The sequence below is a fragment of the Dama dama genome, chromosome 19 (assembly GCF_033118175.1).
Source record: "Dama dama isolate Ldn47 chromosome 19, ASM3311817v1, whole genome shotgun sequence".
Taxonomy (NCBI): domain Eukaryota; kingdom Metazoa; phylum Chordata; class Mammalia; order Artiodactyla; family Cervidae; genus Dama; species Dama dama.
This window is the reverse complement of record NC_083699.1, coordinates 37731105-37743159: the sequence shown is the minus strand read 5'-3', so window position 1 is coordinate 37743159 and position 12055 is coordinate 37731105. Positions and strand designations below refer to the sequence as shown.

The following is a 12055-nucleotide window of genomic DNA, read 5'->3' as shown; positions in this document are numbered from 1 at the left end:
CTTCTCATTGCAGTAGCTTCCCTTGTGGAGCACGAGGCTCCAGGAAGCGTGAGCTTCAGTAGTTGCAGTTCCCAGGCTCTAGAGCACAGGCTCAGGAGTTGTGGTGCACTGGCTTAGTTGTTCTGAGGTGTGCGGGATCTTCCCGGACCAGGATTCAAACTGTGTCTCCTGCATTGGAGACACCACTGAGCCACCAGGGAAGCCCTACCCTTTTCTTTTTTTTTTTTTAATTCTTTCCATGAAAGTATGAAATTACAGGAGGAATTTTTAAAAAATCAGTTTTATTAAGATATAATTCACACACCATACAATCCACCCATTTAATGTGTTTTCTGATATATTCACAGATATATGCAACTGTCACTAGTCAATTTTAGAGCTCTTTCATGACCTCAAAAGGGAACTGAATACCCTTTACTGTACCCCATCTTTCCATCTCCTCCCATCCCCAAGCCCTAAGCAACCACGAATCTACTTTCTGTCTGTATAGATTTCCCTATTTTGGACATTTCTTATGAATGGAATCATATAATATGTGGTCTTTTGTGACTGCCATCTTTCACGTGTTATAGTATTTTCAAGATTCATCGTTGTGGCATGTGGAACCATGTTTGTTACCTAAAAGGTATTTATTAGCCAAAAAAACCTGCTTGATATAAAGGTGAAAAAACACCTATCTGATCAACATTCTAATTACAAGAGTAAAGTATGGTTATTTTCAGGTTTTCTTAAAAAATATGTTTTTTAATTTCTTTTTCTGGCTGTGTTGGATCAGGTGGTAGTTGCAGCACACAGGCTCTCTAGCTGTGGCTCTGGGGCTAGTAGTTGAGGCTCATGGGCTTAGCTGCTCTGAGGCATGTGGGATCTTAATTCCTTGCAACTGCCCCTTCATTCAGAGAAGGCAATGGCGACCCACTCCAGCACTCTTGCCTGGAAAATCCCATGGGCAGAGGAGCCTGGTAGGCTACAGTTCATGGGGTCGCTAAGAGTCGGACACGACTGAGTGACTTCACTTTCACTTTTCACTTTCATGCATTGGAGAAGGAAGTGGCAGCCCGCTCCAGTGTTCTTGCCTGGAGAATCCCAGGGATGACAGCCTGGTGGGCTGCCATCTGTGGAGTCGCACAGAGTCGGATACGACTGAAGCGACTTAGCAGCAGCAGCAGCAGCCCCTTAATTGCAAGGTGGATTCTTAACCACTGGACCATCAGGGAAGTCCCTGTTTTCAGATATTTTAATTAAAAGAAATGTAAATTTCTTGATATATTAATTTTTTTAGATTAGGGTTGTCTCTGGTTAGTAAGAAAGTCCTGGAAAATTTGTTTTCTTAGGTAGATACCGCTTGTCCTTTCAAATCAGCTAGTTTGAAGATCTTAGAATTTCATTTCCTAAAGGAATGCTAGAATGGGTTAAATGGCTAAGGAATAAGGCACCAACCTCATTTTAATATGAGCAAATTGATGAGCCAAATAGATTATTTGTTTTACCTTGTCAGGGAGAAGAACCTCATTTGTATATCTGGCATAAAGCTTCCCTTTTCCAAATCCTTGGTTGAATTAAGGAAACTAAATGATGGAAGGAAGGAATTTATTTAGTACTTGTTTTATGTCAAATCTCATACTAAGTGATTTACTTATTTAGTCTTTATAATCCTATGAGATCAATACTGTTAACCCAATTTATCAATATCTTTAACAATTACTAGTTTTAGAACTTCCCTTGTGGTAAAAAGTGACAGAAAGTGAAGAGGAACTAAAGAGCCTCTTGATGAAGGTAAAAGAGAGTAGAAAAAGCTGGCTTAAAACTCAACATTCAGACAACTAAGATCATATCATCCAGTCCTATCATTTCATAGCAAATAGATGGGGAAAATGTGGAAACAATGTCAGATTTCATTTTCTAGGGCTACAAAATCAATGCAGATGATGACTGCAGCCCTGAAATTAAAAGACACTTGCTCCTTGGAAGAATAGCTTTGTCAAATCTAGACAGTGTTTTAAAAAGCAGAGACATCACTTTGCTGACAAAGGTCTGTATAGTCAATGCTATGGTTTTTTCTGTAGTCATGTATGGATGTTAAGAGTTGAACCATAAAGAAGGCTGAGTGTGGAAGAATTGACACTTTCAAACTGTGGTGCTGGAGAAGACTCTTTAGAGTCCCTTGGACAGCAAGGAGATCAAACCAGTTGATCTTAAAGGAGATCAACCCTGAATATTCATCGGAAGGACTGACGCTGAAGCTGAAGCTCCAATATTCTGGCCACCTGATGCAAAGAGCTGACTCATTGGAAAAGACCCTGATGCTGGGAAAAATTGAGGGCAAGAGGAGAAGCAGGCAACAGAGGATGAGATGGTTGGATGGCATCACTGACTCAAAAGGACATAAATTTGAGATATGTTAAAACTCAGGGAGATAGTGATGAACGGAGAAGCCTGGCATGCTGCAGTTCATGGGGTCGCGAAGAGTTGGACAAGATTTAGTGGCTGGAGAACAGCAATAACATCTGGTGGTCCAATGATTAAGACTCCGCACTCCCAATGTAGGGGCCCGGGTTCAATCCCTGGTCAGAGAACTAGATTCCACAGGCCATAACTAAGACCCGGCACAGCCAAATAAATAAACAGAAAAATAAATAAAATAGTTACTAGTTTTTTGGCATCTACAATGTATCATGTAACACTTTAGATACTTCACAGGCATTTTCTCTCATTCTCACATCAGACCTGACAGCCAGGCTAGGATTAGAGTGTGGCAAATAAGGCACTCACCAAGTGCAACGTTTGGAAGGGACACCAAAATAGTAATCAAGATAAGTCAACTTATAACTTTTTAATGCAATAAAATATTTTATTTTTGTAATATTTTAATGCAACACAAGTGATACTTTAATATCTAAATATTTTACTATCATTTAATATTTAATGCAAATCATATTATTAATTATATGCATATTATCATGCATAGATGATATTTTAATGCAATATTTTTAAAAGATCAAAATCAACCCAAATCTATGATGAATAGAATGTCAAACATTTTGGTAAGATATATTACTGATCATTTTACTTGTCAGTGTTATTGTACAACAGAAAAAATCATTTCTAATTGTCCTGCATTTCTGGGTCCATGACAATTTACTTCCTTGCTAGCTGACTTATAAGAGGTGACCACAGTGTATGAACAGATTAAATAAAGGAGGGCTATTTTTCACTTGGTTCAACATATGGGAGGATATTTTGATAAATATATGTATACTTATATAAATATGTATGGACTTCCCAGGTGTGCTAGTGGTAAATAACCCGCCCGCCAATGCAGAAGACATAAAAGATGCAGGTTGGATCCGTGGGTTGGGGAGATCCCCTGGAGAAGAGCGTGGCAACTCACTGTAGTATTCTTGCCTGGAGAATCCCCATGGACAGAGCAGACTGTTGGGCTACTGTCCATGGGGTCGCAAAGAGTCAGATAGGACTGAAGTAACTTAGCACGCTCATGTAAACATGTACATTTACATGGTGTGTTTTTTCTTTTGCCTTGGGCTCACTATGACTCTGCAAAGCACTGCCTGACAGATTGGCATTATTACGATCATTTTACACATGCAAAACTGAGGACTGGAGAGGTTAGGTAATTAATTAAGAGAAATCACATAGCTCGTAGGCAATGGCATTGAACTTCAAACCTAGGTCTGTCTCCAAAACCCAGGCTCTTTACAAAATTGTGTTGTGTTTTTGTGTACGACATTAGACCAGAGTTGGCAAGGGCTTCCCAGGTGGTGCAGTGGTCAAGAATTTGCCTGCCATTGCAGGTGATGTAAGAGACATGGGTTCAATTCCTGGGTCAGGAAGATCCCCTACAGTAGGAAATGGCAGCCACTCCAGTATTCTTGCTTGGAAAATTTGGTTAAGATATTAGAGCTGGCAAAGTTTGCCAGAGCTGGCAAACTTCTGTAGAGAGCCATATAGTAAATATTTTCCGCTCTGTGGGACAGTGGTCACTGTTAAACCACTCAATTTTGCCTTATACCAAGAAAACAACTAAAGACAATATGCTAATGATCATGGCTGGATTTGGCCCATGGGCAGTCATGTATTAGATTATAATAAAGTATCTCAGGCACATATAAGTTATCTCTGAAGATGTTATAGCTAGCTTTCCCTGACATCCTATTTGAATATGTTTCTTTTAATTTAACAGAAGGAAGACAGTAAATGATAATCAGGTCTGCCCTACACAAGGGTCTGAATTCATCACTGGATGGGAGATGTCACCCATACAACTGTAATTTTCCGATTGTCAACAGGAAATGGCATTTCAAAGGGACTGAATTTCAAAGTAGTCTGAAGAGTAAAGGCAAAGTTTTTCCCCTTTCAAATAAACTCTAATAGAAGAGGTTAAGCTTTAGAAACCAGTTTAACATGTTCTGCTGAGCTGTTAATACTACCTCTGAGCAAACTCAACTTTGTAACAAAACAACAAAATAGGGAGGTTTGCTTTCTGAAGGGGTGTGTGTGTGTGTGTGTGTGTGTGTGTGTGTGTGTGTATGTGAGAGAGAGGTGCTCAGTTGTAATGAGTAGCCCTTCCCTTCTCCAGGAGATCTTCCTAACCCAGGGATTGAACCCAGGTCTCTCATATTACAGGCAGAGTCTTTAAAGTCTGAGCCACCAGAGAAGCCCAAAGTAAAATGTAAAGAACTATATGAGGGTGAAGCAATGTAACAAATTTGCTAGTCACGTATATCTACTCCTTACATGCTCTCCAAATTACGTGAGAATTTCAGGCCCAACAACAAGACAAGTTCTTGAGCTTGGTGCTGGGTACACACTACTAGACTAAAAACAGTACAGTGCCCGCCCTAGAGGAGCTTAAACTAATTTGTAACATAGTCCAAAATAAGATAAATGTAATATATTATTTTAAAAATGGTGTTAATTCTGAGAGGAAAAGGATTAATAACTTGAGGCAATTTTAAGCAAAGAACTTTAGGGCGGAGTGCATGACCTATTACTGTTTGCATATGATTTTCCAGGCTGTGTCTCCTGCAGATATATTTCTAATAATTTCAGTCACAATGCATTTCATGCTTCATTTACTTTATAAACATTATGTCATACACTATATAGTATTTATATGGATCATTCTGAATGGCTGACTAATGTGTTAACAGATTGATATTCATTTATCCAGGAAATATTTGAAGCAAGCCCTGTTCTTGGCACTGGGAACGTAAGAATGGATAAATGGACAAATAGATTAGTTATCTTGGAACTTCTGTGCTAGTGGGGGAAGTTATTTCAGAAAAGGAAAAAATGTTTCAGGTTTGTGGTATGAAAAAACAAGTAATATTTAAGGGAAAAAATGGAGTGGAATTCAACACAAGGAAGTAGAACATCTATAAATCCTGGGGGAAAGCATATAAAGTCAGAGCATCATTTAGGCCAAGGAATTCACTTACAGATGAGAATAGTATAGTGAATAGGTTATCCACTAGCCACCCCACACTTTTCCAGCTTAAAAAAAAAGGAGTCAACTTTAATTGTAACTAATCAAACTGCATCCAGGAATGTCTCGGAACAATCAAACAAAAGAAACAGGATAAAATTGTCCTATTGAAAAAATCAACACTTTCTACCAGCCCCAGAGCTTCTGAGGGTTAGATGAAAGGCAGTCCCCCATTCCTGAAGGTGGTTCTGTCCCCCATGCAAGTTTCTTATCCCATGAGCATGGCTGGGGATGGGTGAAGGGCCATCCAGGAGCCTGTCTTGAAATCAAGAGCGAGTCATTCAGGAGCAAATGGAGAAGGCCAGGCAAAGGACTCACTGTGAGCAATGATCTTGTACTTTCTAGAACTAAAACTACATGACCAGGGAAATACAGTTCTAGAAGATAAATTTTATATAAACTTCATCTTCATTGTTCATGGCAGTTCCTGTTCTGTAAAGGTGCTCAGGCACTGAAGTAGCAGTTACTGGACCATTGCTCGGAGGGGAAATAAAGGGTTAGGTTCTGGGGAGCCTCTGATTACAGCATTTTTGTTGACTGATCAATCAATACATAATCTGATTTTATATGTGTTTATATTTTATATGTGTTTCTGTTTAAAGACACCATATTTAATATATATCATTTACTTGCTAACATTGAACTCATGGCCAGCTCTATAACTCATACCTGAATAATGCTTATGTAACACCTTTTCTCTGTAAGGTAACATCACAGCCTTTATGAGTTTAGAAACTCCAGCCAGCAGTTGAGGACTATGTTTTTAAACAGAGAAATCACAAAGAAAAGGCACAAGAAGCAAAAAATGTGGCAGTAATAGGCCAGGAAAAGGACATTTGTTGCAAGAGCTGAAACAAAAAGGCAGAGCATTGGTGTGTTTGACCACTGCTGAGAGTGTCGCGTGGAGCAACTCAGATATTTTTTTTGGCCACTTGGCACGGGTCTGTGCATGATTGCAAAAGCCCCTCAAGTATTGATTTCAGGGGTTACAAATACATTTGGGTTTTATTTTAGGTCTTTAGATAGAGGTCTTTACTACTGTGCTTTATCACTTGCAAATATTCTGCATTCTTATTTTATATGCATTCAATATTATGTAATTTTTTTATTTATTAAAAATAAAATTTCTGCCCTCAAGGGCTCTCAGTCTGCTGCTGAGGTGTGGGTGGTAATTACACTCCTCTTTCCTCTGGGTTTCAACCAACTGAGAAACTGACCCATGGCTAAAAGTTTATTCAGCTTTATTGTTGACATAGCTGGATTTTGAAAAAGTGGAAACCAAATCATTTTCTCCTTCTAATGCAAAACAGAGGTCCCCTGCTGACCTTTCCCCAAGTGGCAGGGTCTACCTGTCACCAGGGAGGAGGATAGAGGAGAGAAACTATGGAAGGGAAAGAGGGGCCCTCCTTCCTAGGGAGTGGAGTGGGAATCCCCTGGATGAGGCACACCCAAACTACTGAGATGCAGAGCAGGGGTGAGAAATGTTTGATTTGGGGATTACAAATGAATTTTGAGTAGGTGAATTCTCAAATATGAAATTCATGAATAAAGAGGACTGACTGTATTTTGACAGAGGGAACCCAAAATGTACATTTTACAAGTGTATTTGTGTTCTTGTGAAGTTTGCTCAGCGTTCAAATGTTCTTTCGATGAATTTGTAGGGGAGAAAGTGGTCTCCCCAACCTATTCCTCTGCCATCTTAGCTCCTCCCATGTGTTTGTGTTCTTAAGAAAGGGTTAAGGAGGATATACAATAGAGGAGGCAATACATGAGCAGTAGCTTTCTCATCTTTCTTGGTAGATTAGAAGGAGCTAGAATAGATACTCTCTCTGAGTCATATACCAGTACATAGAGGCTTAAATATTTATTTTTAAACCAAAAAAGTAATCACCAGAAGAGCTAGAAGTAATTTTATAACTAATAAAAATCAGGAGGGAAAAAAAAAATCAGGAGGTAGACATTGGATCAGAGAGAAGTACTGAGTGTGCTAATGCCCTCATCATTCATATCAGAAAGTCATTAGACACCGTCTGGAGTTAACTCAAGCAAGGACTGGGACATAATAAGGAAAGACAACTGTTCTGACAAAGGTCAGCAGCTGGACGCATGGCAGAATTTATTTTCTTTTTTTTTTTCTTTTTCTTTTTTTCCAGAATTTAAAAATATGCTCCACAACAGTCTGAAATACAGTTTCCAGATGCCCCAAACTCCTTGCCAGGAGTTCACAGTGGAGCATAATTAAATCTGAATAAATATACCTACGTCTGGAGCACTTCTGCATGTAGCCCACTGACCTACAATCCACACACTGACATCCCTTAAAATAGAAAAAAAAGGATTTCATATAAAGTTATAAAGATCAATGCCAGAAAATTTGAAGTGGCTATAAACTTCCCAGTGTGAGAAAGAAAATACAAATGGAAAAAAACACCAAAGAGCAACAGGCAAAATCCACATAGCAAAAGCAATGGCCTTTTCCAGAGCACAATGCCATTATAAACATAACTAAGACATTTAAAAATACTTGAAGTCACAGCAGTTCTATCAAGTGAAAAATAAATATTTACGTGTTCTGCCCTTCTTGCCTTTCAGTAACTGTCAACTTTAAGGGCTTCTAGAAAGGACCCAGCAGGCCAAAAAAGAGCACCCATCCCATAGACATTAAAGTTGGCAGTTGCTGCTGAAAAACAGCTCTGGCCCCAAACTTCAGGACGCATCTCTGAGCCTTGCAAGTACTCAGATACATGGCTTTATGACACATTGACCTAGCATTGATCATTTGGCTCAAAATGAACAAACACAGTAAATAAGCAATCTCCTTCTTTGGAAAGGGGGCTCTATCTTCCCCAATAGGACCTCATTCATAATTAATCTCCACCACATAACTCTCTTCGGCAGGTAGGTAAAGAGAAAAAGATGACATAACTTCCCCAGGCCACCTGGGGTTATGGGTTGTGAGTCGGTCACACAACCAGGAACAGAACCCAGTTTTACTGACGGCTAAGTCCCACAGGCTCAGCCCCACCTAGCCACTCTTCCTTGGCAATAAAATGATTACTTGAACAGTCAATTATTTACTGTTGGGCAACTACAAGCACCAGATAAGTTTCAGTCCAGGTTTTCCTGCAACAAGTAATCTACAGGAAGGGGGAAATCAAAGGGGTCAACTGATGGCGAAAATGTTTACATAGATGAATAAGTCCTGGGTGTATAATGTACAGCATGGTAGTTAAAAATACTGTATTGTATATTTGAAATTTATTGAGAGTTGATTTTAAATGTTCTCTTCTCACACATACACAGGGTGACTAGGTGAGATAATGAGTGTGTTAACTAACCTTATTGTGGTAATCATTTCTTAGTATATATAATATAAAATGATGTCATACACCTTAAACTTACTCAATATTATTTGTCAGTTATGTCTCAATAAAGCTGAGAAAAAAAAAGAGAAAGATGGTATTTACATTATGAGCAGGCCTCACTGCACAATCTACTAGACAGTATAAAGTAAAAGGAGGAATATGTGATTTTGGGGCTCAATTTTTTAAAATTATTCATTTATTTATCTATGTCTTCACTGGGTCTTTGTGGCTTTGCGAGAGCTTTCTTTAGTTGCTGCAAGTGGGCACTACTCTTTTTTGGGGTGCACAGGCTTTTCACTGTGGTGGCTTCTCTTGTGCAGAGCACAGGCTCTAGGAGCATGGGCTTGGGAGTTGGTCCACGGTGTGTGAAATCTTCCCGGACCAGGGATCAAACCTGTGTCCAGATGGATTCTTATCCACTTCACCACCAGGGAAGTCCCTGGGGCTCAATTTTTAACCATGTCTTTTCTAGGGTAAGAGATTTCAAAGCCTCCTTAATTTTTTTTGTATGTGGCCATGCTGGGTACACGGAGGGCATGCAAGCGGCCTATCACTCATCACCGTCCTTAATTATTTTGCTCTCAAATTATCCCAGATCTGGTCAGTGGAAGCCCCTTCAAGTTGGTTCCTGTGTCCCTGTGACATGTTTTTAAACACTATCTTAATTTCTGCCATAATGAGATGCTTTAAGCTCTTCTTTTAAAAAAAAAAATTTATTTATTTATTTATGGCCATGCTGGGTCTTCATTGTTGCATGGGCTTTTTTTTTAGTTGCTGTGAGCGGGGGCTACTCTGTAGTTGTGATGCTTGGGCTTCTCATGCCAGTGGCCTCTCTCGTTGTGAAGCACAGGCTCTAGGGTACATGGGTTTCAGTAGTTTCAGGCTCTACAGCATGGGCTCAATAGTTGTGATGCCCAGGCTTAGTTGCATGTGGGATCTTCCCGGACCAGGGATCAAACCCGTGTCTCCTGCATTGGCCGGCAGATTCTTTACTGCTTAGCCACCAGGGAAGCCCTCTAAGCTCATCTTAAGCTGTTCTCTTAACATCCCCAGAATTTCTTTTAAGGCCATTCTTCAAGTCCAGTCAGCAGGGTGAATGCTTAAAGATGATGTTTGAGCAAAGAAGGAAAGGCCCGAGAAAGGCCACCATGGTTAACAGTTTCAGATGCATTTGAAAGGTGCAGAGCCAGGCACACCATGTTCTCCACCACCATTGCAGTTGGGAGCTGTGGACAAGGAGAGATGCTTGGACCCTACAGATTCAGTTACTAAGTCCTCTACTATGTGCTGGGCACAGTGATGGATATATGAGATTAATCATAAGCCACCATTCCAAGGAGACTGTGGTCCTATGGGATAGACATCCATATAAAGCAACATCCATAGTACATCCCTGAAAATGTCTTCACTGGACTGTCATTGTGGCACAGAGAGGAGCTGGGGAGTTCTGGGTTGAAGGACAGACAGTAATTAAGGCTGGGAGAGTTGGAGAAGGCTTCACTAAGGTAGCTTTTGGGTTATATCTTAAAAGAGGGTAGGATTTTTAAAAAAATTATTTTCTGCATGAAAAAGAAGACACTACTTATGAACTCTAAATCAGATATGATGTTTAAACTTCATTCAACTAGATCCAGCCTCTTGCTAGGTACTGTAGGACACATGGAAAGAACTCCAATGAGTGTAGGACAGAACTCTTATTTGATGTCTGTCTAAGGAAAGAACTGTAATGATACCATCTAATTTTTATTTTCAGACACAGGTGAAACATGTCCTTCATTTACCAAACTGAGTTTTCACAGTGCAGTGGTTGGAACGGGACTAAATGTGAAGTTGATGCTCTACACAAGGAGAAACCCAACCTGCGCAGAAGCCATCAACTCCACAGTTTTGGGAAACTTGAATGTAACTAAGAAAACCACCTTTGTGGTCCATGGATTCAGGCCGACAGGCTCTCCTCCAGTATGGATAGAGGCCTTAGTAGAGGGTTTGCTCTCTGTGGAAGACATGAATGTGGTTATTGTTGATTGGAATCGAGGAGCTACTACTGTAATGTACAACCATGCTTCTAGTAAGACCAGAAAAGTGGCAACAGTCTTGAAGGAATTTATCGATCTAATGTTGGTAAGGAGGAATTCTCTTAGATGGTTCAGAGCTAAATTGAAATTGGCTCATTATCTGGATATTTAAAGCCAAGAGGTATCTACACGACCAGGAGGACTATTTTTGCAGTGTTTTGCAAATGTTAGTTGAATAAGCCCCCAGGAGGGTGTAGGGAAGGGCTGAAGGTAAGGCCCATAGGTATGGCTATTCAGGTTGTGCACTGCACAGGGAATCCATCTAAGCACCATCGTCTCTGTAGACATTGTAGATTTATATATCTATTATAATAATTTTCTAGTGAATGACAGCAAAGTGTCCTGGGGAAGGGACATCTTTTTCTAACTCATATAAAGTTACCTAATGGGTTGGAGAGGTTTCCTGGCTTCACTGCCCAGAGTTTTCTCAACTTTCATAGCTCTTCCTTTTCTTAGACTTGCCAAAAGTATAGCGATCAGATTATCCAAAACCAAAACTGATATACCCAATCTGATAAAAAGTGATTTGATATCGGGGCTATTTCAGAGAGCCATACCTGGTGGCCACTGTGACCAGGGGTGACATAAATTTTACATGAGCTCCTCAGCTAAGCCACAGCCCTTGGGAAAGGGAATATTAAAATGACTCATGACCAGCTATCCCAGGACTATGGACTATATGCCCTGCCCCTTTCTTTCCTTCCTTCCCTCTCCATGATAATTCATTAACCAAGCCAACTTGAAGATAAAGGAGTTCATTAAAATATTTGATTGCCCTTCTTCTCAATGGGGAAGGCTTTAAGATGTCTCAGCTTGGTTCCTAGCAGAAGCACGAATGGAGACACCATGGTATAAAAATTAAGGCACAAGTTTGTATTTGGACAGACAAGTTTGAATTCTGTCCTGCTCCCTCCTAGAAGCTGTTTGACCTTGGGAAGATGACTTCAGCCTGGTCAGTTAGTTTCCTCATCTGTATAATCAAAAGAATAGCTTCTAGTTTGTGGGGGTGTTGTGACATTTTAATAAGATAGTGGACATAGAAATATTTCTCCAAAGTCAACAGTTAGGAAATTTCTCCAGGTATTGTCAACTCCTTGGCCCCTCACAATTTT

The 12055-nt window shown here is 40.0% G+C and overlaps 1 protein-coding gene across 4 annotated transcripts in view; it reads left to right on the top strand.

The window, feature by feature from the left end:
- Positions 1–12055, top strand: part of LIPH (lipase H) — a 57572-nt gene that overhangs the window by 5297 nt on the left and 40220 nt on the right. For all 4 annotated transcript variants that reach the window (XR_009696962.1, XR_009696963.1, XM_061166753.1 and 1 more), the window contains exon 2: positions 10622–10989. Coding sequence is in view for 2 of the 4 variants with exons in the window: in XM_061166753.1 (XP_061022736.1) it covers positions 10622–10989 (368 nt within the window). In the remaining 2 variants the exon portion in view is untranslated. The remainder of the gene's footprint in view (positions 1–10621; positions 10990–12055) is intronic.